The sequence below is a fragment of the Monodon monoceros genome, unplaced genomic scaffold, assembly GCF_005190385.1.
Source record: "Monodon monoceros isolate NGI ecotype Baffin Bay Population unplaced genomic scaffold, NGI_Narwhal_1 Super_Scaffold_21, whole genome shotgun sequence".
NCBI classification, from domain to species: domain Eukaryota; kingdom Metazoa; phylum Chordata; class Mammalia; order Artiodactyla; family Monodontidae; genus Monodon; species Monodon monoceros.
The window spans coordinates 78,794,893-78,822,610 of record NW_021703778.1 but is presented as its reverse complement, the minus strand read 5'-3'; the positions used below and the strand labels follow the sequence as shown (position 1 = coordinate 78,822,610).

At 50.6% G+C, this 27,718-nt stretch overlaps 1 protein-coding gene across 2 annotated transcripts in view; it reads left to right on the top strand.

The window, feature by feature from the left end:
* Nucleotides 1–27,718, top strand: part of TMEM266 (transmembrane protein 266) — a 79,683-nt gene that overhangs the window by 37,075 nt on the left and 14,890 nt on the right. For both annotated transcript variants that reach the window (XM_029236798.1, XM_029236797.1), the window contains 4 exons: nucleotides 2,366–2,422; nucleotides 3,846–3,984; nucleotides 5,841–5,956; nucleotides 19,337–19,523. In XM_029236798.1, coding sequence (XP_029092631.1) covers nucleotides 3,885–3,984; nucleotides 5,841–5,956; nucleotides 19,337–19,523 — 403 coding nt within the window. In that variant the 5' untranslated portion in view covers nucleotides 2,366–2,422; nucleotides 3,846–3,884. The remainder of the gene's footprint in view (nucleotides 1–2,365; nucleotides 2,423–3,845; nucleotides 3,985–5,840; nucleotides 5,957–19,336; nucleotides 19,524–27,718) is intronic.

The following is a 27,718-nucleotide window of genomic DNA, read 5'->3' as shown; positions in this document are numbered from 1 at the left end:
CTGTGGGAAGGGGGAGTTGATGGTTCATGGGCACAGAGTTTCAATTTGGGGTGATGAAAAAGTTCTGGAGGTGGATGGTGGTGACGGTTACACAACACTGTGAATGTGCGTAATGCCGCAGTTCAGTTTTAGAAATGGTTAAAATGGTATAATTCATGTTTGTATATTTGACCACAATTTCCAAAGACGAAGCAGCAGCAGGGCGGGGAGAAGGGGGTGTCACATCCGGACCAGGCCCTGTTCCTCTCTGTGCTAGCCTGGACTTTTTGCCGTGGGAGCCCCAGAATTGGGATTTTGAGGTGGATGTGGCTGGTGTATCATTTCAGAGGAGACAAATACTGAGTTTCAAAGTCAGCACAGTTTGAGGGAGTGAACAGCAGCAAAAGAAACTAGGACAGTATCTGGCGTTCTTATGCAGCTTGGGCCCAAAAGTCAAACACCTCCGGGTCCAAAGGCCGACTCCCCTCCCAATGCCTGAGTGACCTTGGGCAGCTTCCTTAACCTCTCTGAGCTTCAGCTTCCCCTTCAGTAAAATGAGAATCATGTGTGAGGAGGGTTGGCCCAGGATCTGCAACCTACTGATATGTACCAGATGGCAAATGTTAGTCTCAATGAATTGGAAGATTTGTATCTTCTAACTCATCTCTCTAGCAGAAGGGGAAACTGAGGCCCAGAGAGCTTATTTGACTTGCCCAAGGCCACACCGCCAGCCGATTACTGAGCTGTGACCTCAAGATATTGGACTCCAACCCAGATCTCTCTGCACCTACTCGAAGCTGTGGTGCAGTTAAGCGAGAGATTGGGAAGCCACGTGGAATGGGCATCAGGCTGCCACATGTCCCTGTGTGTTCTCAAACATGGTGACAGAGCTGGCCGCCACCAGCATCCCTCCTTCTCATCTCTTCAGGATAGTCCTTTATGGGGAAGAGGTAAATTTTAGCAGCCAAGCCTTTTTGTGGCTTAAGTGTGGGTAGAGATCCCTAGGCTTTCTACAGCTTTGCCACATTCAGATGGCTGGCCTTGTACTATAGGCATGTGGGAGCAGGGACCTCACCTGGTGTGAATTACTGTGAACTTCTCATCTTGGTTCAAGGAAGGGCCTATGACAATTGTACCAGGGTCATATGAGACCAGCTTTTAAGTATCTTCTTTGGAGAAAGATGTACTCTTGGTGAGGAAACCGCCACAGAAGGCGGAGGCATTGGAGTGAGTTCCTGAGGGCTTTAAGGAATCAGACATGCATGCATTTGTTCATTCATTCCCAACTTGTAATCACTCAGTGTCACTCTATGCCAGGGATTAGGGGTAAAGGAGAGAAATCAGACAGTGTCTCTTGAGCCTGAATTGGGGGATCAGGTAGATAGTCACCACAAAGTAAGATAAAGTCCAAGGGAGGGAGGGTGGTGATTGATGTTCCAAGGCCTATAGGAACACCCAGGAAAGAGGCACCGAGCCTGGGGAGGGTAGAAAAGCTTCATGGAGGTGACGTTTGAGCCGTGGCCAGAAGGAGAAGGCCTTTCCAAGAAGAGGAAGGGGAAAAGGCCCTGCTGGTTAGCACACAGGCCAAGATGCTATAACAAGAAAACCAAAAACACATGGACTTAATTAAACAAGGTGGGGTCAGCAGTTAAGGCTTACGTGGTGGCTTGGGGCTGGTGGGGGCCCAGCATGCTTGTTGCCAGCCCTCCCTAACTGAAGACACCTCCCCACCACACCTACACACCCACATTCTAGTCTTTGGGAAGAGGGAAATAGGAGGACGAGCCTAATCCCTTAAAGGTCGCAACCAGGAGGTGGTACACAGAGCTTCTCTCCTTATAAGCCATTGGCCAGAACTTGGTCACATGGCCACTACAGATGCAAGGAAGGCTGGGAAATGTAGTCTTTATCTGGGTGGCCATGCTGAAATTCCAATTATTGTATAAGGAGAGAAGAGAGATTGGGGGTGGGGGGAAGTCAATGCGGGAGTCAAAGCCACATGCAAAGACAAGGCAAAGGAGAAAGAGCTTGCATATTTGTTGATTTGCAAGTGGTTTGTGACATGACAGGAGTGCAACAGATGACTGGAGAAGGAGGCAGGGTCCTGCGTATCATTCCAAGGATTCAGAGTGTATGTGTATGTAATGGGAGCATTAAAGGTGCTTAGCCAGGGGCTGGCACAGGCGGTGACGCAGACCTGAGCTAGGGCACTCAAAGCGGGGGTGGAGAGAGCACGTGGGCTGAGAAACACTTAGGGGGTGGTGAAGACTTCTCCCATTATTGAACAGGAAGCAGAGCCCTTGATTCCGAGCTCTGGAATCCTCTCCGCCGGGAGGAGGGGGGAGGGAGAACAATAACCATAACCTCTTTTCTCACTTCCTCTCAGACTGTTCTTCGGATAGTGGTGCTCGGGATCTGGGATTACATTGAAAACAAAATAGAGGTAAAGACCAATGTCCATCTGTACCCCCCAAGCCAGCCATCCTGGAAGCCAGGAAATGTCACTGTCCCATCCATCCCAGGGTGGGAGACATCAACAAAGGCCATCTCCTTCCCACACTGGACACAGGAGTCTGTTCAGCTGTGCCTTTGGGTGGGTGGGGAGGGGGATGAACTGAGAAAGTTTCCAGCAAAGGAATGGTCTAAAAAATCTCCTTGACTTTCTGCAAAATTTTTAAAGTTATTCCTTTTTTTTTTAACATCTTTATTGGAGTATAATTGCTTTACAATGGTGTGTTAGTTTCTGCTTTATAACAAAGTGAATCAGTTATACATATACATATATCCCCATATCCCCTCCTTCTTGTGTCTCCCTCCCACCCTCCCTATCCCACCCCTCTAGGTGGTCACGAACCACGGAGCTGATCTCCCTGTGCTATGCGGCTGCTTTCCACTAGCTATCAGTTTTACATTTGGTGGTGTCTATATGTCCATGCCATAAAAAGTTATTCTTGAATCATTTTGGAAAGCTTTTGAAATGTGTTTTAAAACAAATCCACTCTAAAATGGCCCCATGATCAGAGAGCTGAGTGGGGGAACCATAAAAGTGTTTCTCAGCCTGGGTTTCTGCAGAGCAAACCGGTTGCTTTGTTTTGTATAAAAGCAGGTGGCGTGTGGTGGGTGGAGATGAGGTGCGGGAGAGGCTGGCTGACCCCCAGAGTTTGGTGTGCACAGGACAAGGCAAGGCTGTCAGTGTCTGCTGCCCACTCCTTCCTCACCACCCCATTCCCCACCACACACACTTTTTAGCCTCTTTGGGCCAAATGCTGGGAGCAGACATAGGGGCCTGGCCTGTGGAAGTCTCAGACCAGGCCAGGCTGGAACAGGCAGATGGAAGGTCAAGGCCCAGAGCTGAAGCGCAGGCTGGGTCCCCTTCTCTCCGAGCTTTGCCTCCACGCAGCGTTAGAGACTCAGCACCAGCACCAGATGCAGATGAGACGTGGGCTCTAGGCCGTTGCTTCCCAGGGGGAAGGGGCCTGCCTTTCAGCCTCCACTGCCAGTGAGGGATTCAGTGAGGCCAGCACAGGAAACCTGCGACACGGGATGCAAGCCCTATCCCGAGAAGGGACAAGATGCTGGAGACATATGCTTGCAAAAGAAGCTTGGAACAGCCCGAGGCCGTCTGAACCAAGGCTGGCGATGGGCTGAGGTCACTTGGAGGAGAGAGAGTGCTCAGGGGCACGTCTGGGGTGGGAGGTCCCTAAAGACTAAGGAGGGTCACGAGAGGCAGCCAGGGATGGGGGTGAACTTCTGAGGGGGGTGCAGGGGATCACTGGCCAGCACCAGCTGCTTTGCCTGACCTGGTCTCTGGTCCCAGGACATTCAGGAAGTTGGCCCAGGGCACTGAAATCCACCTCCTCTCACAGGTGTTTGATGGGGCTGTGATCATCCTGTCCTTGGCCCCGATGGTGGCGTCCACTGTGGCTAATGGGCCCAGGAGCCCCTGGGATGCCATCAGCCTCATCGTCATGCTCCGGATCTGGCGGGTGAAGAGGGTCATTGATGGTGAGTGGCCCGAAAGGGGTGAGTTCGAGGCAGGAAGGATGGTCTCTGGGGTCTCTCATCCCCTTATCGGGGTACCCTCTCCCTGGTCCCCAGCCCCATGTCCCATCCTGTGAACACTGTGGGGTTTGACATCTTGCCAGGGAGCCCCTAATCCAGAGTACTCATCAAACTGAGATGTGATCAGGTCCAGCTTTGTAAGGCCCACACGGGAAAGGCACTGGGAGATCATCTAGTCCATTCCTCTCATTTCACAGATGGGGAAACTGAAGCCAAGAGGGATGAGGGTCACACAGGAAACCAGCTCTGAGTCAGCAGTGAAGCCCAGGACCCCTGAAGCTCTGAACAGCTGTGAAGCTGTTCAGCTTCCCCCATCTGCACAGGCTCTGCTCTTGGCTCTGTCCCTGAGGGGCTGCCACTGGCTGGGAGCTCATGGGGCCCCGTAATCCAGAGTCCAGGCTCTCTCTCTGGGTCTCAATATATGTCTTTTATAAGTAGGATCCACTGTGAGTAACAGAGACTCAGAATAGCAGTGACTAAGACAAAACAGAAGCTTATCTCTCCCACATGAAAGCCTGGGCCAGTGAGGTAGGCAGTCCAGGGCCAATAAGGAGCTTCTGAAGTCATGATTCCAGGTTCCTCTTGTATTGTTGCTTTGCTGCGCATGGCCTGCTTTCCAAAGTCACCCTCCTGGTTCAAGATGGCTGCTTCAGTGCCTGCCATCACATCCTCATTTCGGCCAATAGGAAAAAGGAAGGGAGGAAGAAGATAAAGAAGCAAAAGGAAAGCCCCAGCTGCCTTTTCTTTTTACACATCTTTATTGAGATATAGTTCACACACCGTAAAACACACATTTAAAGTACACAATTGAATGATTTTTAGTATATTCATAGAATTGTGCAAACATCACCAAAATCTAAGTTTGGAGCATTTTTATCACTTCAAAAAGAAACCCATACCCATTAATTAGCAGTCACTCCCCATTCCCCTCCAGCCTTAAGCAACCACTAATCTACTTTCTGTCTGAATAGATTTACCTCTTCTGGACATTTCATATAAGTGGAATCGTTTATGTGGTCTGTTGTGTTTGGCATCTTTCACTTAACAGAATGTTTTCAAGGCTGATCCACGTTGTAGTGTGCATCAGTACTTTATTCCTTTTTATTGTCAAATAGTATTCTACTGTATAGATATACCACATTTTATTTATCCATTTGTCAGTTGATGGACATTTAGTCTGTTTCCACTTTGGGCTGCTGTGGACACTCATGTACAAGTTTTTGTATGGACATATGTTTTCATTTCTCTTAGATTCCTGGGTATGGAATTACTGGGGCCATATGGTCACTCCTTGTTGAATATTTTGAAGAACTCCTGTTTTCCAGAGCAGCTGCCCCATTTTACATTCCCACCAGCAATGTGGGAGGGTTCTAATATTTCCACTTCCTCCTCAACTCCAGGTGCCTTTTAAGGAAGGCTTCTGGAAGCCGCTGCACAACACCTGCACTTGCATCCTGTCGTCCAGGATGTAGTCTCATGGCTTCTCACAGCTGCAAAGGAGACTGGAAAATATAGTCCTCATACCAGGCAGCTGTGCACACAGCCAAAATTAAGGGTTCTTCTATCACTATGGAAAAGGAAAAAAAAAACAACGATATCTTAGTCGTGATGGGTTAGGGTTCTAGCCCTCTTATAGTTTCTGGGTGCTGTTGGGTACCTGACACCACCGCCCCCGCCCCAGTTCTTCCAGGAACCACACCTGGGCCTGAGCCTGCTGCTGGCTGGATGCTGGGACCAGCCCCTCCTCCACCAAGCCCTGCCGCTGCCAAGCTGTTCACGGGGCTGTCTCTGTTTTCCAGCCTACGTCCTGCCTGTGAAGGTGGAGATGGAGATGGTCATCCAGCAGTATGAGAAGGCCAAGGTCATCCAGGACGAGCAGCTGGAGAGACTGACGCAGATCTGTCAGGAGCAAGGGGTAACGCGTGGTCACTCTCAGTTCTGCCCAGTTCCGTCCAGGGCTGAGGACCCTAGTGGTTTCTAAAGTCCCCTAGGGTGCCAGAGCTGCAGGTGCCCTGCGGTCAGCGACCTCCTCCAGTCCCTTCACAGACACATGGGAACCTGAGGCCCAGAGTGGGGAGACGCGTCTCTAAGGTCACTCATGCCCAGCCCAGCCCAGCCAGGCCCGGACTCCGCCCTGGCTCTAAGGCCAGGCTTCTTTTCATCTCTCCGTGGTGACCAGTCAGCTCTCCAACCTGAACCGGCTGAGTCATCCCCTCAGTTATCAGGGTCTTCTGGGCACTGGGCACGGCGGTCTCTGAAGCAGGGGTCGGATTCTGTGTACAGAGGTTGCTGGGCACCGCTGTGGGCCAGTTGCCACCCAGGACCCCCAGATACACTAGAGAGGTTTCAGCAGCGCCCTCTGCCCTCTAGGAACCCTGGCAAAGACTCAGAGACAGGGACGGGCCCTCCAAGGCTGTGCTGGGCAGAGCCAGGGGGACGGGCAACCGGGGCTCGGAGAGGGTCTGTCTGGGAATCCAGAGGCTTCTCTCAAGGTCCAGCCCCCCAATCCTCTGCTCCCTCCCCCCGGACTTCAACCAAGTCACACACTTCTTTGCCCTCAGTTCTTTCCTCCCTAAGATGAGGGGACCGCTCCCATGTGAGTGGGACAGACAGCCCCTTCTATAGGAGTTTAGGGGAGGGGACTGGGGTGCTCAGGAGGTCGGAGGACAGCAGGGCCCTGCAGCAAGGCTGCAAAGCGCTGTAGAAACATAGCCTCAAGTGCAGGGAATGTTCTAGTACCAGCCGTGCAGGGTGGGAATGCCACAGAGCGACTAGCTCGCAAGGTGGTGGGAACGTGTGTGGGAGGATGGGCCCCAGCCCCGAAGCCCTCGCTGTCAGCCTCCAAGGGTCCTGGGAACTCACTGCCGCGGGCCGTGCTCGTTCGCACCCGGAGCTGCTTCTCCCTCTAAACTGGATGCTCCCCTAGGGCAGGCTTCGTCCAACTCGTGTTTGTCCCCAGCCCAGCACCCCATACGTGTGGGTCTCCTGGCTCCCCAGCCCCAGGCTCTCGTGGCTGGAGGAGGCGCTGGAGCGGGTGGGGAGTGTGTGGAATTACCCCACAGGAACACGCAGGCCACGTCTTCCAAGTCATCCCCTTGGAATATCTGTCCGGGAACATTTATCTCTTTATCTACTTGGGGAATACCACGGCCTTTCACTTCAGCACAAAACGCTTATGAGTGACAGGAGGGGCCATCAGGGGACACAGTCCCCAGGGGCACATTGTCCATGGGGTCCCGGGAGTGGGGCCGTCTACACGGAGTGCTAGGCTGGGGAGAAGAATGATGCTCCAGTCCCGAAGCAGTTGGCATCAGCTTCGTGCTTACCCGTGCATCTGGTCAGCCAGGAGTGTGCACAGGACAGGCCCCTGCCCTCAGGAGGCTCTGGGTGACTCGGGGCATTTAGCAGGCCCACGATAGACAGCAGCAGTCCCGTGTAATGCATGCTTCAGCAGGGACACGTCGGGGGCTCTGGGGGCGGTGGGGTGGACGGGTTTCCAGAGGCGCTGACATTGAGCCACGGACCCCTGGAGAAGGGCGCCAGGTAGAGGGGACAGGTGAGGCACGAGAGTGGGCATTGTGCTGGGGGAATCAAGGCTGTTCAGGGTGTGAGCAGAGGCGGGGAGTGGGGGGATTTGGAGGCAGGCTTGGGGAGGGCTGCAGGGCTGACCAGGGAGTTTGGGCTTCATCTAGTTGTGAGGGAAGAAGCCTGGAGTGTTAGAAGCAGGGCCGGGGGGATTTGCTCAGATTTGAGTTTTTGGTGCATCTTTCTGGAAGCCTTTGAAGGACGGATGGGAGAGGCAGGAGTGGAGACGGGAAGCCCGGTAGAGGTGGTAGAACCACCAAGGGGAATGCGGCCTGGGCTTGGGGCAGAGGGAGGTGGAGGGGTCAGGGAGAGGACAGCTCAAGTGTCGTCTAGGACCCGGCCAGAGCGTGGTCAGGCAGCTCTCAGTCTGCTGTCTAATAGGAAAATGAATGCTCTGCTTCGTTGCATTTGGCCACGTGAAAGACACAGACACAGCGCCGCATCTGCCCTCCATAAATGCATGGCCACGTTAACAGCCCACGTGCTGCGTGGCTGATGGCAGGCCACCCCTCCTGGTTTCCACTGTGACCCCGTCCTGAGCCCCCGGGGACCCCACCTTCCTGCCGTCCCGGTTCACGTCACCCTCTATATGTGGCCTCCTTCCCAGGGGTCTGGGCCAGAGGGAGACTCCCTTGGATTCTGCACAGGAAAGAGCCAATAAATAAAGACAGATTCCCTCTACGTAGTGACATCTGGAAAAGAGATAAACAGAAACAAACCATTTTAATTTAAAAAACACCTGAAGCCTGTCATCTTAGTTAAGACAGCAAAAAAGGGCCAGATGGCAGGCTGCCAGGGAGGGGGGAGGGGCTGGCCAGAGCCACACGCTGGGTCACTGGGTTCTGCAGAGAAACCACGAACGCTGCTCTCCCAGAGCCGTGCCCGCTCCACAGGGTGGAGCAAATAGACACCTCATTTTCAGCTGGATTTTAAGACCAGGCTTGGGACTTGACTGAGCAAAAAATGCCCTTAAAGAAATGTGAATGCTGGCTCGTGGAATGCCAGGGATGGCTAGGCCCTTTGAGAGAATAGTGCCTGGAATGGTTAGGATGTTAGGGACAGACCTGAGTGCAAAGCCAGCTTGGCTACTTGTGGCTTTGGGCACCAAGGGGACCTCTGTGGACCTTGGTTTTCCTAATCTGAAAAATGGGGATAATAACACAATCCTTGAAGGATGGCTGTGTGATTGCTTAGCCTAAAGCCTGGCACGTGATAAATGGTGACTCTATGGGAACTAACCACCCATTTCTCCACGTACACCCATTTTACAGATAAGAAAATTGAGAAGTGGTGACTTGCCCAAGAGCACAGAGCTAAGAGAGGGCTTTTAGAGCCAGGAGTAGATCCAGGTGTCCTATCTGTGAAGGGTGCTCTTCCCCAGCCCACCTTGCTAAGGATCATGTTCTATGACATTTTTATACCCATGTCACTTCTCAGGGCTCGGTGAAAACATTGATTAGACTGTGCACCAGGGTGTCTTTAAACCACTGCCTGAGGACAACTCTTCTCTTGCAGGCACAAACCTGGCTGCCCTCAGCTCTCTCAATAGCATTTCCAAAGAGTCTCTTGCTGCTGCCCTCACTCCCACCTCCCCCAACCCCATTCCAGGTCATTCTGTTCATCTTTGTCACAAACTCTTGCGCTCTCTCTCTCTCTCTGCCAGCAGGAATTCTTAGGGCTTAATGAAGCAATTTCCAAACTGAATTTGTATATGCTACCTAAGAAATTGAAATTTACCCAAAATTACAATGAAGTGTGTAGAATCTCAGTTTAAACAAAACACTCACTTTGCGTTCACCTTGCTCTCTGCCTGGCATGTATTTGTAAAACTGTTTGCCAACACTTCACTCATCTTAGCTCTTTTTAAAAATAAACTTTATTTTTTAGAACAGTTTTAGATTTATAGGAAAATTGTGATGATAGTACAGAGTTCCCATATACCCTGTACCCCTTTCCCCCATTATTAACATCTTACATTAGTATCATACATTTGTTACAATTAATGAACCAATATTGATATGTTATTATCAAGGCCCACATATTGTTCAGATTTCCTTAGTTTTTATCGAATGTCCTTGATCTGTTCCAGGATCCCATCCAGAACACCACATGACATTGAGTCATCATGTCTCCTTGGGCTCCTCTTGGCTATAAAAGTTCCTCAGACTTGCCTTGTTTGTGATGGCCTTGACAGTTTCGAGGAGTTCTGGTCAGGTATTTTATAGGATGTCTCTCTGTTGGGATTTGACTGATGCTTTTCTCGTGATTAGATTGGAGTTCTGGGTTTTGGGGAGGGAGACAGAGGTCCCGTGCCATTCTCATCCCATCATATCAAAGGTACATACTGTCACTATGACATCACCGTGGATGTTGACGCTGACGTAGTGTTTGTCAGGTCTCTCCGCTGTAAAGTGACTCTTTTTAAATTCATCTTAGCTTTTTTAGAAAGCTTAAATTGCTTCTTACTGTGACCCTGTGGAGACTCTTGGGTGACATGCTTTGCCAGCTTCTTGCATGAATATCTTGCACATTTTATCTTCTGTGCCACATGGCATCTCATTCTTACCACAGGCCACGCCCAAGGTGCCCCAGAACTCCCTTGTGTTATAGATGAGGGGCCCCTGGATTTGGCAGTTGGAGGAATCTGAGGCCAGTTAGGAGATTAGGATGGAACAGGGGTCTCTTACAGCTCATTCTAATCCTTTCCTCCCCCCGGATCACACTGGCCTTCTGGTCTTCACAGGGAGACAGGATTCAGTGCTTCCCTCGTTCCCTCATCTCTCCTGACTACTGGCTCACCTCATCCTTAGCAGATTCCTACTGGAAAGAGGAGCCCAGAGGGGCCAGGGTTGGGGCGGGGGGAGGGAGGGGGACACTGTTGGTCAGTCTCACCTTTCCCAAGCCCTGGATGACCTTCTGCAGCCTTCTTCCAGATGGCTCATTTCTGTGGTGGAAGCAGGTCGCCTCAGACCCCTGCATTCAACAGTCCTTCGACTGGAAGGCCCTTTCACTTTTATTTTGCACTGTATTTGGATTTTGTTCTCTGCCCGTCCAGCCAGAATTTTCTTAGGCACTCATCTCTCTGGTACACAGATGGATTCCAGAGGTGGGGTGCTAGTTCCTGCCCTTCAGAGAGATGGTGTGAACTTTTTGTCTCTTTCTTTGTACTGACTGCTTCAGAAATCAAAGCTATTTTAGATGCAGTGGTTAAATCAATGCAGTGATATATTCTTCCAACTTGTTTTAAGAAACAACTTCTGAGGTTTTAGTACATCCCTGCCCAGGACCTTGCTCTGATTCCAAAACATATTCTGAAGTCCCCATTGTACTTGCTCTTTGCTCTATAAGCCTTGCAACAACTTTTGGTCCAAAATAATATGATCCAACTCAGCTCATGGTCGAAGTTTGTTTCTCTTCCCTGCTGGGCCCTGTGGGACCAGTTAAGTTCTTCTTCCTCAGCACCATCCACCCTGAGACCACTGGCAAAAGACCCAGGGAGATGGGGCTCAGTCTAGGGTGACTTGAGGCCCAGCAAGGAGGCCAGTGGAACTCTGTGAGCCCCTTAGGTCAGCCTTAGACCTGGGGCAGGCGGTGGTCTCTGAAAGAAGAGTTCTGTGCGGGGGCAGCTGGGAAGGTGGAGAGCATCCTCTTACCGTGGGAATCAGCAAGTGGGATTCTAACCTCAGCTCCACCAATAACCCTCTTAACCCCTGGACCTCAGGATCCTCATTGGAAAAATGGAGGAAACAAGGCTTATGTCACAAGGATGCTGTGAATATCAGATTAGTTCAAGTAATATATAAAGTCTGGCCCACTGGAGTCTCTCAGTAAATGTTAAAAAAGAGAGAGAACAAAAATAATACTAAATCATTTATATAATGGTGACCATTTACAAATGTGCTGCCACGTGTTTTAGCTCATTTTGACTTTGATGGTCAAAGTTGGCAGGCTGGGTATTATTAATCCTTTTATAGATGGAAAGGCTGAGTCTGCGAGAGGCTGCTGCCTGCCCAGTGTCTCACTGTTTGTCATGGAAGGAAGGGCTGGGGTGGAACTCAGAGTTCAGTGTCCATTTTCCTCCACCAGAAATAGGGCATCCGTACAAGTCACTGTTAGAATGAGTAACACAAGCTGCTCCATTAAACAAATCCAGACATCTCAGTGGCCGAACACAAGAGGAGCGTGTTTGTCACCCACACCGCAGCCCAATGCAATTACTTTGGGGAGGGGGTTAAGGGACACTGTTCCACACAGTCACTCTGGCCTCCAGGCTCTTCCCGTGTCATGGCTCTTTCTTATTCTAAGTGTTTGGAGTTTTCTCCCTTCAGCCAGGGGATGAAGAAAGGGAGGGTAGAGAATTGTGCACAGATGTTTACTGGCTGGGCCTGAAAGCGGTGACATTGTTTCTGCCCCCATTTCGTGGGAGGACTCAGTTACACGGTCACACCTGAGGCACCAGATGCTGACAAAAGTAGTCTGAGTGCCCAAGGAGAAAACAGTCACCTGCACAGTCACCTAATAGGCTCACGATGTTTCTACCTCCATTCCCCGCTTCCCACTAGCAGGAGGTACCATCACAATGATTAATCCTTCCTGGATGATGCAAGTCTCCCTGGCCTGTTTCCTGAAGAAACAGGACGATAACCTGGACCCTAGGCGATAGGCATTCCCGCTGGAGGCAGGTGGGGGGCGGTGTCCACTCCACTGTCCTTTGAGGGCCAGCAGCCCCTTCAGCAGGTCACGAGCAGCAGGAAAGGGGTTCTATCCTGGCTCTGGGGGTGTCGCTAGATGCTGACTTGTTCCAGAGAGCCCCCTCTTTTCTTGCAGAGGCCACAAGCCCCCAGCTCAGCACAATAGTCTTTGTTACCCGGATTATTCAAGATCCACACTGTGGGAAGTGAATTTTTTTTTTTTAAACATGGGCAGTGATTTGTAAAACAGCCGATAGCTTTAATGACAAGCCTATTTAGCTGATAAAATTAGCCATCAGAGGAATAATTTATGTTATCCTTTTGCCATAATTTAAATTTATGGCCAACTACCAGTCATCTTCACAGTGGATGGAAAGGGGCCAAGGTCGAATTCAGCTTCACCCTGCTCCTAAATCATTAGTTTGCAACTGTCTCCTGAGTTTTATTGTTACCAACAATGGCGAAACTAATGGAAATAAACATTGGATGCCATCCCAATAGCAGATGGGTTTGAAGGCAGGGCAGTCTGTGCAGACAGCGCTAATAGGATGGAAGAAAATTATTGCTATTGCATTAGATACCATCGAGCTTCTGGCCAAAGTGTGCATCGATCAGGCCAAGGCCCTGTCAGTTGTACTTCACAAACCAGACCATTAAAGGCAGAGATGGGCTGGGTGTGCCCGCCCTGCCGCCCACCCCCCCCCCCGCCCCCACCGGGGTCTGGCCCCGCCTGGGCATGCATTAAAAGCCCAGCCCAATGGAAGGGGCCTGACTCACTCCAGTAATGCACGCTGAGGGCTTCCCTGTGGATCCCAGCAGATCTGGTCAGGTTATCTGATTAGAAATACTTAGCTAATAATGTGCATTAAGAAGGGCTGTGACTGCACTTTCCTTCTTCCCAAGTCATTGGATGGTCTTTTTTTCCCCACTGGACCAGTTTGTCAGTGGAAAATTTGCTTCATTTTATCCTCAAAACCACCATGCACTTTCTGTCCCAGAGGCCCAGGCTCACGTGAACCTGGAGAGCCTCAGCGCTATGGGTGTTTCTCCTTATCTGTGTTTAGCAGTTTGACTATAGGGTTTCTAGGTGTGGGATTTTTGTATTTATCCTCCTTAGGGTTCGGATTTGTGGGTTGGTGTTTTCATTAGATTTGCAAAGTTTTTGGCCATCATTTATTTATTGCTTCTGTCCCATCCTATCAGTCTCCTTCTGGAGCTCTAATTACATATGTTAGACCTTCTGATCATGCCTCACTTTTTCCTTATACCCTATTTTGTTCCCCCATTCTCTCTCTTTTTTCTTTTTCTGGCTGTAACTTTTTTTTTTTTTATAAATTTATTAATTTATTTTTACTTTTGGCTGTGTTGGGTTTTCGTTGCTGTGCATGGGCTTTCTCTAGTTGCGGTGAGCTGGGGCTACTCTTCGTTGCGCTGTGCGGGCTTCTCATCGCAGTGGCTTCTCTTGTTGCAGAGCACGGGCTCTAGGCGCACGGGCTCTAGAGCGCAGGCTCAGTAGTTGTGGCGCACAGGCTTAGTTGCTCCTCAGCATGTGGGATATTCCCGGACCAGGGATCGATCCCGTGTCCTTGGCATTGGCAGGCAGATTCTTAACCACTGCACCACCAGGGAAATCCCTGGCTGTAACTTTTAGTATTTTTCTATAGACCTATCCTCAAGTTCAACATCCCTGTCTTCTACCGTGTCCAGTCTGCTGTTAAACCCATCCAACTGAGTGCTCAATTTCAAATATTGTATATTAAGGTCCTAAAAGTTTCATTTGATTCTTTTTCTAGGTTCTATTTCTCCACTGAAATGCTACAACTATTTTGTCCATCTTTTCCCACACTTCTCTAACTGCTTTATGATTTGATAATCGATCCCTTTTTCCTGCTTGTTTGCATGAATAGTAATTCTTATTGTACGCTACACATTGTTGATGCATTTTAGAGGTTCTGGGTTATGTTATCTTTCTCTAAAGAGTTGGCTGTCTGACAGTGAGGCATTTCCGTAGGAGCAGGGGATGGCCCTGAAGACAGCACCAAGAATTAACTGGCCCTTGCAGTTTGTTCCCTCCCAGTTAGAGTCCCAGAGCTTGTTATAGACCAGAATTCAGCTGCTCCGTTAGCCTTACTGAACACACAGTGAAACTGAGGCCCAAAGAGGAAAGGAGACTTACCAAAGTCAGAGTGAGGGAGGGGTGATGGGCCGAGAGTTGAGGCTCCTCCTCCAGCCCTGGCTTTTTCCCCACATGGGGGCCCTCCTGCTCTTTCCTGGCCCCCGTTACCATCAAGCTCCCCCATATTCTGTTTGAGCTGGGTCACTTCCATCTCTCCCTTAAGGCTTCAAGTTCCCTGACACAGGATCTGGGGGGCTGGAAGCCAGAGATATGGGTTCTGGGCCCAACTTTGCTCTGATGCACCATGTAGTCCTAGCCTTTACCCCACACTGTCCCCCAGCACAAAAGCCTCCTGCCCATCACAGGGCCTCAGTTCACCCATCTGACTAAAGAGGCCCTGCTCTCCTAGGACCCCTTGACAACCCTTCATCAACTGGAGAAGCACATGTGGCCATGTTCAGCATATGGGAATCAGGAACCAGGCTCTGAGGGTCCCAGCTAGAACATCCAGACAGTCCCCTGGGCTGTCACAGCCAGTGACCAGAGCTGAGAGCCATTTAACCCATCTGCAGTGTCTCCGTAAGGAGTCAGCCATTCCTTCTCAGGGTGAGGGATCAGAGTATCCAGCCACCCCATGCCCTCTGGGTGTGAAGCTTGTAAAAATATGTCCCCAAAGCAGGTTGCCTCCTCCCTCACCTGCATTCCAATCCATGCCCATGCTGACACTTCTACCTCCTAAAGTCTTCATCTTCATCTCCACTGTCTCTACCCTAGTCCAAATTCTGGTCATCCCTGGCCTGCACTGTTGCAGCAGCCTCCCAGCTGGTATGCCCATGTCCGCCCTGGCTTACCCCCAGCCAGTTCATTCCCCGCTCAGCTGTCAGCACAGTCCTCTCAAGATGCTCATCTGAATCACCACTCCTCCACCTCCACCCCTCCACCTTTCTGTTCAGAAGATTTCAGTGGTATATTGTTTCTCTTTAAATAAGGGCTGAAGTCCTTAAAATGTCTTACCATGGCTACAAGGCTCTGCCTGGTGTGACCCCTGCTGACCTCCCCCAACACCTCTTACCTCCCGGTCTCTGTCTCCCGGACACACCGTGCCTCTTCTGCCACAAATGTCACCCAGAGCTAGCCCTTAGAACTCTCCTGGGACATTTGTTCCCTGCAGTGCCACAGACAGTGCCTGTCGCTGGGGCCACCCAGGACTCACTATGAAGCTGGGAGAGGCAGTTTCATTCCAATACACGTAACAGAATTTTAACGTTTCCCTCACCATGCTTTACCTGACTTCTTAGTGAATAAATGAATAAAGGAGTGAATGGGGGAACTACCATACACTCGGGTTCATATTTCTAGCCTAAAACTTATTTCAGTGTACATGCCTATGTCTGCACATGTGGGCTTGGGCAAGCCATGGCCTCTGGCGTCTGGCCTGAATTCCAGTGGGACACTCATGGGCAGCTCTGTATCAATTACAAGTTATCAATAATGCATCTGTTCAGAGTGGCCTAGGAGGCCATTAGCTAGGGCTGCCGGCCCTGATGAGCGGCCTTGGAGAAAGTGGGCTGGGTATGCCCATGGGAAGTTCAGATCAGCCTGGGCAGGAGGGGCTCCCAGCCCCAGCAGAGCTAAGGAGGGTTGCCTAATGGGCCCTACGTGACATCTGAGACCTTGCTGCGAGAAGGGTGGCTCGAGCCCTCTCCCCCTGCACAGAAGGCCACTCTATAATGAGCTAGTCTCGCTTTCTCACTTTCTGAGACCAGTGGCCCCATTCGAGTACTGGGTTGTTGAGATCCAGGTCTGAGCCTAGTCTGAGACCAGAGTTAGGGCCCAGTGTGTGACCAGGATGTGGTCTTAGTATGTGACTTGGGTCAGGACTCAATGTGTGACCAAGCTTGGGGCTCAGTGTTGGGGCTCAGGCTTTGCCTCAGCTTTGGGTTAAGGTTGGGGCCCAGTTTGTGGCTGGAGTTAGGGCTCAGCCTGAAACCGCAGAAAAAAGCTGGGCAAAGCTGACTAGTTTCACACATTGATTTATTGATTCATTCAGCAGTATTTACCGAGTGCCTTCTGTGTACCAAGCAACAAAACAGGCAAGATCCCTGCTCTTACAGAGATTATATTCTATATTCTATTCTTATATAGATTATATTCTATATCCCTGCTCTTACAGAGCGGTGAGGGTGGCAGTGGTGTGCTGGAGCTCCCACTGACTCGTGAGAGCCAGCTGTGCACATTTCTTCACAATTCTGCATGACATCATGTTGGTAGTTTGCAATTGGCCATGGTGGGAGTATTTTTACCAGAGATTAGCATGTACTATAAATCAGGCCTCTTTTTTTCTATACCAGCACACTACTGCAGCTGAACTGACCGACCACACGTGTTTATCTGATCTCCTTCCCCAAACTCCACCGAGATGATAGTAAAGAAAAAAATCATAAACACATAAGAATTAAGAAACTCTCTTTAAGTCCTGTCCATCAGGACAAAGAGGACACAGATTTCAGTGGATTTAGGGAAACGGGGAGCGATTTAGCAGAGTGGAGAATCTATACCTAAAGTGTCTAAAGAGGTGGATAGTGAGGGAAATGGGCTAATTCCCCCCTCAGTACCCTTTAGAGTTTGGGAGGAACGGGGTGAATGTGAAGCTGACCACAGGGGAGAGGGGTTGGCTAGAAGTCTGTACACATAATATTTGAACCCTCCACGTCCCCTCCCAAGTTCTGCACACTCCCCCATCATACAAGAGGCAAGAGGTTCGTCCCCTGGAGAAATGGAACCAGAGGGCTCTGCAGGTGGGCACTGGGTGAGGCAGAGGCCTGGCGAGAGGTTCGGGGCTGAAAATGAGGATTAGGTGAAAGTCCTTTCATCTAATGGCTGGACCCTCTGCTCCATTTTTCTGCCCTGCTCCCAGCACAGAGGCAGCCAGAGGTGTGTCCTCAGGCAGGAGGCTGATGAACTCTGGGAAAACCTGAGTGTTCCCAGAGACAAAATTTGTGAACACTGACATTGAGAAGTTGCCCCGATGCCTGGCCACCCTAGTGTTAGTGAATGCTTCAACTGTGTGTTTCACTTTTGTCAAAAGAAAAATAATAAAACATTAAAATAAACAAAAATACCAGAAGGTGCTAAGTGCAATGTAGAGAATTCAAACAGAGTGATGTGATGGAGTGCCTGGGTGGCTGCCTTAGGTCAGGGGTCGGGGAAGGCCTCCAAGAGGGGGAGCCAGCCGTGTGATATGGGACCAGAGGTCCCTGGGAAAGGGACCTGAGACCAACACACACTTAGTGTGTTTAAGGAATGACGAGAAGGCCTGTGTCACAGCAGGAGGTAAAGGGAGAAAGAATGTGGTGAAGTGAACCAGGTAAGCAGAGCCAGAACATGCACCTGTTATGTAAGCCAAGGGTAAAAGTTTGGGTTTTTCTCCCACCCGAGGTCTATGGACAAGGGGGTGACATGATCTGATCTAGGTTTACGAGAATCCCTCTGACCCCTGTTGGCGAATGGACGGTAGAGGGCCGTAGGGCTGCAGTCATCCAGGTGAGAGCTGTCAGTGGAGGTGGAGGGAGGTGGGCAGGCTTGTGGTAGCACTTAGGGAGCTGGACTTGAGGGCAGATTGGATGGCAAGGATAAGGGAAAGTGCGGAAGCAAGGGAGGAGATTGCATTTTTGGGGATACAGCTAAAATGAGATGAAAACACCTAAGGAGCAGGTGTGGGGATAGAGCGAAGAGTCCTGTTTAGACTATGTTGAGTTTGTGACACCTGTGCCCCAATTCTGTGTTGCTGTCAGGTAGGCAGTTGGAGATTTGATCTGACATTGCAGGGACGGGCCAGGGCTGGGGATTGGGATCATGGGCAAGTAGGTAATCTCCTAGGTAGGGAGCCCAGGCCCGGGGACTCCCTGGGACTCCTCTACCCGCCTCCCTGCTTCAGGCCTTTGGGGGTTTGACTGGAAGTTGTGGGGTTATGCAAAAGCGATGCAATGTGTGTTTGGAACACTAGGTGGCAGTGAAAGATCTCCTTCCTCCTGAGCCCACGGCCAGGCCCTTCAGTGTCAGACCCAAACTTTGCCTTCACCCAGATGGCCCAGGGAGGCCCCAGAGTGTGAACAGCCGTCTCAGCCACAAACTCAAGAGGCATCTGGAAGCCTCTCTAGGCAACCTTCCCCAACAACAACAAAAAATGAAACCAAAATAAAAATGTGTGCAGCTTTTTACAAAGCCTTTATGAAGCCCTCAAGTCCTCAGAGAGCTCTGTGGGGTGATAACCCCTGTTTTACAGATGAGAACACATGGCAGTACGCCGCAGGGTGGGAACTAGAGTCCAGTGTAGTCTGGCCAGCCCTCGGAACACTTCCTAGAAGAGGGGATATGGGCGTTGCTGGAAGGCAGATGGGTCAGGCGCAGCCCAGTAAGCCACAATGGGCTCCCACTGGCTAGTTACACTGACCCTGAGTATTGCGGGGTTTCCCGTCTTCCACGAATCATCAGTGTGGGACACCAGAATAAGGCTCTTGGGTGGCACGTTTAGGCAAGTAACCAGAACGAATCCCGTTCCCTGACTCCTCTTCCTCCGATGCTCTTCCCGCAAACCACGGCTGTGTTTCCTCTCACGGCCATCTTGTCTTCACTATGGGGCCAGACTACACAGTATCCGAGGTGAGACACAGGAACGTGTTTTTTATTACTCGGAAAAGGCTCCAGAAACGTCAGAGACTCTTGCGACTAGTGTCGTTGGGAGATTTGTAAGGAACGCCCCCTCTAGCCTTGGGATGCTCAGCCCGTTCCTCCCCGCTCCCCCAAGAGCAAAGCGCCCAGACGTCGGGCTCGGGCCGGGTCCACGCCCCCCCCACCCCGCCCCTCCGCAGCCCACCACCCACCGCCCCGCTCTTTCTTGCAGTTTGAGATCCGGCAGCTGCGGGCGCACCTGGCGCAGCAGGACTTAGACCTGGCGGCCGAGCGCGAGGCGGCGCTGCAGGCCCCTCACGTGCTCAGCCAGCCGCGCAGCCGCTACAAGGTGGTGGAGGCCGGTACGTGGGCCGAGACCGCGGATGAGAGCGTCGTGGAGGAGCTGCAGCCCGTGCAAGGTGAGCCCGCCCGCGGCCTCCCCGGTCCCGTCGTGGGGAGCCCCGTCCCCACCCCTGCCCTAGGGCTCTGTGCACAGCTTCCCGGAGTTGGAGCACGCCTCCTGGCAGGACCGTGCCCCCATCTCGGCCCACGATTGTGGCGGTGGCGGTGGTGGTGACCCTCAGATCAGTGCCCCCGGGACCACCTTTCTGAGCCTCGGAGAAAGCGTTCAGGTAAGCTCCCTTGACCCGACCTCTACATGATCTCAGTGGCGTGTACTCATTTCATGCCTGTGGGCCACTGGCTGCTTTGCGTGCACTATTTCCCCAGTCCTCGCGGTAACCGCCTGCAGGAGGCTTGACTTTCCTACTTTATGGATGAAGGAACTGCGACCCAGAAAAGTTGTCCAAAGGTGCCTCAGTAATAAATGGCAGAGCTAGGCTTCCGGCCAGATGCCTAGGACTTTCCTACTGGACTGCCCAGCCCACTAAGGCCCAGATAGTAAGTTCAGGCCTGGGGCCCAGAACACCCCAGAACCTATGCTTTGGGGATGGTAGTAAATTGATGGGCAGGTGATGTTGGTGGGAATGGGAGTGCCGGCCATACCCTAGGGCAGAATACTCTGTAGAAGACCAGCTGTGTCACCTTGTAGAGGGGAATTAACCTTTCTGGGTCTTGGTTTTACCAGCTGTCAAATGGGAACAATGCTGAGCTTTCCCCACAGGGTTGTTGTGAGGCTCCAGGAAGCAGGTGAAAGTGGCTTCCAGAATTGCAAAGTAGTCCTGCAAATGTCAGGTGGTATTATTTCGTGATTGGGGGTGAAAGTACCCTCACCTGGTGATGCAGCCGTGTCAGGTTTGGGCCTTTGGGAGGTTTGGAGAGACTGTGTTCTCATGGGCTCAGGCCAGGAATCAGCCTCGGCTCAGGGGGCACGGCGGGGGAGATCTGTGGTCTTGCTGGAGCCCCGGGGGAATCCTGGGAGCATGAACATGAACGCTCATGTCTGAGTCCTCCCTGCCCCAACTTGCACCTGAAAATGTTATCACTAAAATGATGGTTAAGGGATTTCTTCACTTTACCAAGATATTTTTTTAAAGTATCGATGTCCCCTAATAATTCAGAATACATTTTTGGGTCCCCATTTTTTACCTAAAGGTAAGGGAACTAAGATTCATCAGACTCCTCCAAGAGAAGCTTTTTACAGTGTGATTTCATTTCATCCTCACACCTCCTTTCTCTCATACGGAGGAGGAAACTCAGACCCAAAGAGGTCAAGAGAATTTCATGGGGTCACACAAAAGAAATGGAGGTGCTGGGCTTGGAACCGAGGCTGTGGGATCCTAAACTCCAGCTTGATCTGGGGCCCGCTTTGCCTTGGCATGCTGTGTGCTCCTTGCCAGGGCAGCGGCAGCCAGCAGGGCTGGGCAGGTTGGGCAGCAGGAAGCCAGAGCTCCAGACTCTGCCACTTCCCGGCTCTGTGACTTGGGGCTTCCGTGTTCCCTTCTGCAGAGTGGACTCGTCACTCCAGCTCTGTCTGCCTTACAGGAAGTCTGGGGAACTGATGGATGTGAGAAAGCTCTGTAGGCTGTAAGGCACTGTGAACAGGTTTTGGGGAGCGGGGTGATTGCTATTATGATCTTTTGAGAGACCTTCCAACCTTAGAACTGTAGAATTTGGGGGGTAGGAGGGAATTCTGAGTCCAGCTCTTCAGCTGATACGTTAATCCCATCTATTACACCTGCCAAGAGTTTTACCTTCCTCTAAGAATAGGTACCCCGAACCTCCCAGAGAAGCCCATGCCAACCCAACATCAGATGGCTCTGCCTGTTAGAAAATTCTTCCTCAGGCTGTGCTGAGGTCCGCCCCCGGCACCCACCTCTCCCACATGGACGAAGCTTTTATATATAGGCCTGGTGGGTGCCCTCCCAGCTGAGATATCCTTTCGGAGACTGGCCTCTGAGTGTTTTCTCCTCCAGAGACTGTCACCTGCATTCCCACAACCAGTCCTCAGGGGACAAGCTCTCCAAGTTCTTGCTGTCCTGCCCCTCCCTGAGCATCCCAGTGTTTCAGTCACGCAGTTCTTGGGGAGCTGCAAGACCAGGGCGGAGTGTCGAGGGGCCACCCCTGCCTTTTTTCTGGACCCAAGACCCCTGTGACAAGGCCAGAAAACTCCTGAGCCTTGTGATGGCTGCCTGGCCTGAGCTCACAGGTGACCCAGGCCCACATGGCTCTGTCGAGCTCCGTGTCCCTGCGGCCCATCCTTGGGCAGCGCACTTTCTGTACCCCCTGTATTTTGACATTCATTTGTGTTCAGCTGTAGCTTGTTTGATTCCTGCCTTTACTCCGGGTTTCTAGGACTTTGTAGATCCTGACTCGTCACCAGTTCCTTCCGGTTTTACTGCCTACATATATCGTGAAACATTCCCCTTTTCCATGTGCATTGTTCAGCCTTCCTTATCTCTGGACCTCGGCTGGCTCCGTGACCTCAGCTTTGCCCCCATAGATGCCCTCTTCAGTCCTTTGTCCCCCCCCTACACACACACAGTCATCTTTCATAAATCCTTCATGTCGCTCCCTGAGTTAACACCTTGGCTGGTATCTCCTAGGGCTGCCGAAACAAAGTACTGCAAACTGGGTGGCTTTAACAACAGAAGTTTACTGTCTCACAGTTCTGGAGGCTGGAAGTCTGAGATTAAGGACTTGGTAGGGTTGGTTCCTTCTGAGGGCTGTGAGGGAGCATCTGTTTCAGGCCTCTCCCCCAGCTTCTGGTGCTTTGCTGCTAATCCTTGGCATTCCTTAGCTTGTAGCATCACTCTGACCTCTGCCTTCTCTTCACATGGTGTTCTCCCTCAGTGTGTGTCTGTGTCCAAATTTCCCTTTTCATAAGGACCTTAGTCATGTTGGGTCTGGGGCCCATCCTACTCCAGTATGATCTCATCATTTTTTTTTTTAATACATTTATTTATTTTTGGCTGCATTGGGTCTTCGTTGCTGCGCACGGGCTTTCTCTAGTTGTGGTGAGCAGGGGCTACTCTTCCTTGTGGTGCACGGGCTTCTCATTGCAGTGGCTTCTTTTGTTGCGGAGCATGGGCTCTAGGCGTGCGGGCTTCAGTAATTGTGGCTTGTGGGCTCTAGAGCGCAGGCTCAGTAGTTGTAGCGCACGGGCTTAGTTGCTCCGCAGCATGTGGGATCTTCCCGGACCAGGGCTCGAACCCGTGTCCCCTGCATTGGCAGGTGGATTCTTTTTTAAAAAATTAATTAATTAATTTATTTATTTTTGGCTGTGTTGCGTCTTCATTTCTGTGCGAGGGCTTTCTCTAGTTGCAGTGAGCAGGGGCCACTCTTCATCGCGGTGCGTGGGCCTCTCACTGTCGCAGCCTCTCTTGTTGCAGAGCACAGGCTCCAGACATGCAGGCTCAGTAGTTGTGGCTCACGGGCCTAGTTGCTCCGCGGCATGTGGGATCTTCCCAGACCAGGGCTCGAACCCGTGTCCCCTGCATCGGCAGGCAGATTCTCAACCATTGCGCCACCAGGGAAGCCCAGCAGGCGGATTCTTAACCACTCTGCCACCAGGGAAGTCCAGCCTCATCTTAACTAATTATATATGCAACAATCACATTTCCAAATTAGGAGATCACAGTCTGAGGTACTGGGGGTTAGGATTTCAACATATGACTTTGGGGGGTAGGACGCAATGATTCAACTCATAACAGGTGGCATATAAGACCCTTGCTGGTCTTGTCCCAGGCTGGCCACTCCCCCGACCCCCGCCATCTCATTTCCTTCCAGTCTGCACTCTGTCTTCACTTGCACTCTAGCTGAGTGAAACATCTTTGCGTTTGGGAAGTGCTCTGCGCAGTAGTAAGTCTCTGAGCCTTTCCACACGTTGTTCACTGGCAGGACAGGCCTGCCTGCCAAACTTCTTTAAACATCCTTAAAACCCGTCCCAGAGTGAGCTCCCCGTCACCACGCCCTTCTCCTGAGACCTTATACAATCTCCCACAAGGCCCCAAGTATGCCAAGTCGCTCCCACACTTTATCTTCGGGGCCCACTGCGCCTGGCCCTCAGCAGGTTCCCCTTAAAGTCTGTTGCATGGAATGTAATCTGCAAGCCCATAACTGATCGAAGAACAAAATAAGGCTTGTGGACATCACTTGTTTCCCTTGGGTCCTGCAATCCTGGGTTTTCTCTCGGAGCTCGGGGGCATCTGGCAATAGCCCACTCCAAAAACCCCACTCCTGGCTTTCAGCTCCCCATGCTGGTGCTTATGGAATCCAGAATAAAAGAATATAATATAACAAGAATATAAGAATCTTCTTTTTGAAAGTTCTCCTGGAAGTCAGTGGCAGCTGTTGCCCACTTTGTCTTGCTTTCCAAGGATGCAAAGAGCAGGTTTACAGTCTCCTGGTCCATCACAGGACCTTCCTCCTGATGGAGCAGAGGGGGCGGGAGCAGCCGCTTCCTTGCTCTCCCTAGTGGCCAGCCTCCTTGCCCTGCCCATGGCAGCTGCTCACCTGATGCTTGAGCCTGCCCGGTGCTGTTCTGTCTTCAGCTGAGCCCACCTTGAAACACCTGAGCACAGCTGAGCACCTCCAGTACAGCCACACATTCTGCAGCACCTCTCTGTCTCTCTCATCAGGAGACTGAGCTCTTGAGATAACAGCATGGCCGTTGCTATCCCCCAGCCAATGACCTCCAGACCCTGGACACCTGATGCCACATTTGGATTCACAGGGAGTCAAGATCGGGGGTCAGAGAGTCTGCAAACAAACAAAGCCTTTAAAATAATCCCACACATTCTAGTGCTGTGAAGCTTTGAGTGCCTCCCTCTCTACCCTGTTCCTCCTCTCTCTGCAGTCCCCATAGTGGGCAACTTCCAGGAGGAAGTGGAGGGACACAGAATAAGAAGGGAGAAAGTGACTGGCTGCATGTGCCAGCTAGGGTGTTATGGGGTCTGTGCTGACCCTCCCGGAAACTAGAGGCGTGCCTGAACGAGGCACTCAGGCCTCCCATAGAGGTGGCAAACGTGCACCCCTGGGAGCAGTTGCAAATGCCCTTCCCATCTAGTCCTAGAATCCCACCCCTGCTCTCCTTTATCTCCTCTGTGACACCCCCTACCTCCCAGCTCTCTAGATGCACACCTGCCTACCCCAGCCCACTCAGTAGAGCATAGCGCATTCCTGGTCTGCCACTTGATGGCCAACCCCCAGAGCTGTCAATAGAAAAGGCAGTGCCTCTGAGGCAGAGGGCAGAAGCCTGGGGGGCTAGCAAGTGGCATGCATGATTCACAGCCTCAGATGGGCCAGGGAGACAGGGCACCCCAGCTGATCTCTCTTTGACCAGGAGCTGTGTCCAGGGAGGGATTTCCACATCATTAGAAATTACGGCTAGACAAGCTAGGGGCGCACTGGGCCACGCTGGAGACGGAGAAAGGTCAACGTTCATTGCTCACCGTGACCTTCAGGCCAGCGAGGGCCCTGAAGCTCACCATATCACACTAGTACACAGACCATCTGGGGATTAACCTGCAGACAACAGCGATAAGTCTCAGGACCCTTGGGCAAGGGCCTTGCTCCAGTGGGGGATGGCAGCCCAGGAGGGCGGGAGTGCCATCCTCAGCCCGGGCAGAAGTGGCTCCTGCAGTCTCAACAGTTGCCAGCAGGTCACAGTCAGACTAATGCCGACCAGCTTCTGTTTCAACTTGCTCCAGCACAAATCATTTTTAAAACCCAGGCGGCAAAGTTGCAGGCTTTGGGGCCTGCCAAGTTCACAGTGCCCCTGTGTAGTCATTAATACTTCCCTCCCAAATTTATTAGTCTTGAAGCTCACCCATAACTTCTGAATTACAGCCCCTGGTGGGAGTGCCGCAGCTTTCACCATATATCACAGTGAGCCTCGGCGTCCCCCCGTGCTGCACCAGCGCTCAGAGAAACTCCCCCAGAGGTGCACCAGGCCCGCAGAGCTGGCACCAGTGTTTAACCTTGGGAGAGGAGGGGCCTGTGTGCCAATGGAGGCAAGCCGGGGTTTCTGCCATCACTGGCCTCCTGATGTGTGTGCCTGATGGGGGCCCCTGGGGACCCCGGGGAGCCCCAGAGCTATAGAACTAGAACTGGGCAGCGAGGCAGCTGACAGGGCAGAGCTGGTGTGGGTGGTACTGAGGGAAGGACGTGGGTTTAAGACTCAGGGCTGGGTTTGAATCTCAACTTGGCCTTGAACAAGTTACTTAAACTCTCTGAGCAGGTCTGGCTTTATGGTGGGGTGACCCATACAGTCACCAAGGGCCTCACATTTGGTTCGATGCTCTGCTGTCACTCTTGAAATTCATAATGCTTTTTTTCTTTCAGTGAGGTATAATTGACATATATAATTGACATTAGTTTCAGGTATACTAGGTAATAATTTGATATTTGTATATACTGCAGAGTCACAATAACCCTAGTTAACATCCATCACTATACATAGTTACAGAATTTTATTTCTTGTCATGAGAACTTTTAAGATTTATTCTCTTAGCAACTTTCAAACATAAAATACAATATTAACTATAGTGACCAGGCTGTATCATATCCCCATGACATTTATTTTATAACCAGAAGTTTGTACCTTTTGACCTCTTTCACCCACCCATTTCACCCACACCCCAGCCCCTGCCTCTGGGAACCACCAATCAGTCCTCTGTATCCGTTTCTTTTTAGTTTTGTTCTGTTTTTATTTTCTATTTTATTTTTTAACATCTTTATTAGAGTAAAATTGCTTTACAATGGTGTGTTAGTTTCTGCTTTATAACAAAGTGAATCAGCTATATGTATACATATATCCTCATATCCCCTCCCTCTTACGTCTCCCTCCCACCCTCCCTATCCCACCCCTCTAGGTGGTCACAAAGCACCGAACTGATCTCCCTGTGCTATGCAGCTTCTTCCCACTAGCTATCTATTTTACGTTTGGTAGTGTATATATGTCCATGCCACTCTCTCACTTTGTCACAGCTTACCCTTCCTCCTCGCCATATCCTCAAGTCCATTCTCTAGTAGGTCTGTGTCTTTATTCCTGTCTTACCCCTAGGTTCTTCATGACATTTTTTTTTCTTAAATTCCATATATATGTGTTAGCATACGGTATTTGTCTTTCTCTTTCTGACTTACTTCACTCTGTATGACAGATTCTAGGACCATCCACCTCATTACAAACAGCTAAATTTCGTTTCGTTTTATGGCTGAGTAATATTCCATTGTATATATGTGCCAGGTCTTCTTTATCCATTCATCCGATGATGGACACTTAGGTTGCTTCCATGTCCTGGCTATTGTAAATAGAGCTGCAATGAACATTTTGGTACATGACTATTTGTGAATTATGGTTTTCTCAGGGTATATGCCCAGTAGTGGGATTGCTGGGTCATATGGTAGTTCTATTTGTAGTTTTTTTAAGGAACCTCCATACTTTTCTCCATAGTGGCTGTACCAATTCACATTCCCACCAGCAGTGCAAGAGTGTTCCCTTTTCTCCACACCCTCTCCAGCATTTATTGTTTCTAGATTTTTTGATGATGGCCATTCTGACTGGTGTGAGATGATATCTCATTGTAGTTTTGATTTGCATTTCTCTAATGATTAATGACGTGGAGCATTCTTTCATGTGTTTGTTGGCAGTCTGTATATCTTCTTTGGAGAAATGTCTATTTAGGTCTTCTGCCCATTTTTGGATTGGGTTGTTTTTTTTTTTGATATTGAGCTGCATGAGCTGCTTGTAAATTTTGGAGATTAATCCTTTGTCAGTTGCTTCATTTGCAAATATTTTCTCCCATTCTGAGGGTTGTCTTTTGGTCGTGTATATGGTTTCTTTTGCTGTGAAAAAACTTTGAAGTTTCATTAGGTCCCATTTGTTTATTTTTGTTTTTCTTTCCATTTCTCTAGGAGGTGGGTCAAAAAGGATCTTGCTGTGATTTATGTCATAGAGTGTTCTGCCTATGTTTTCCTCTAAGAGTTTTATAGTGTCTGACCTTATATTTAGGTCTTTAATCCATTTTGAGTTTATTTTTGTATACGGTGTGAGGGAATATTCTAATTTCATTCTTTTACATGTAGCTTTCCCAGTTTTTCCAGCACCACTTATTGAAGAGGCTGTCTTTTCTCCATTGTATATTCTTGCCTCCTTTATCAAAGATAAGGTGACCATATGTGCGTGGGTTTATCTCTGGGCTTTCTATCCTGT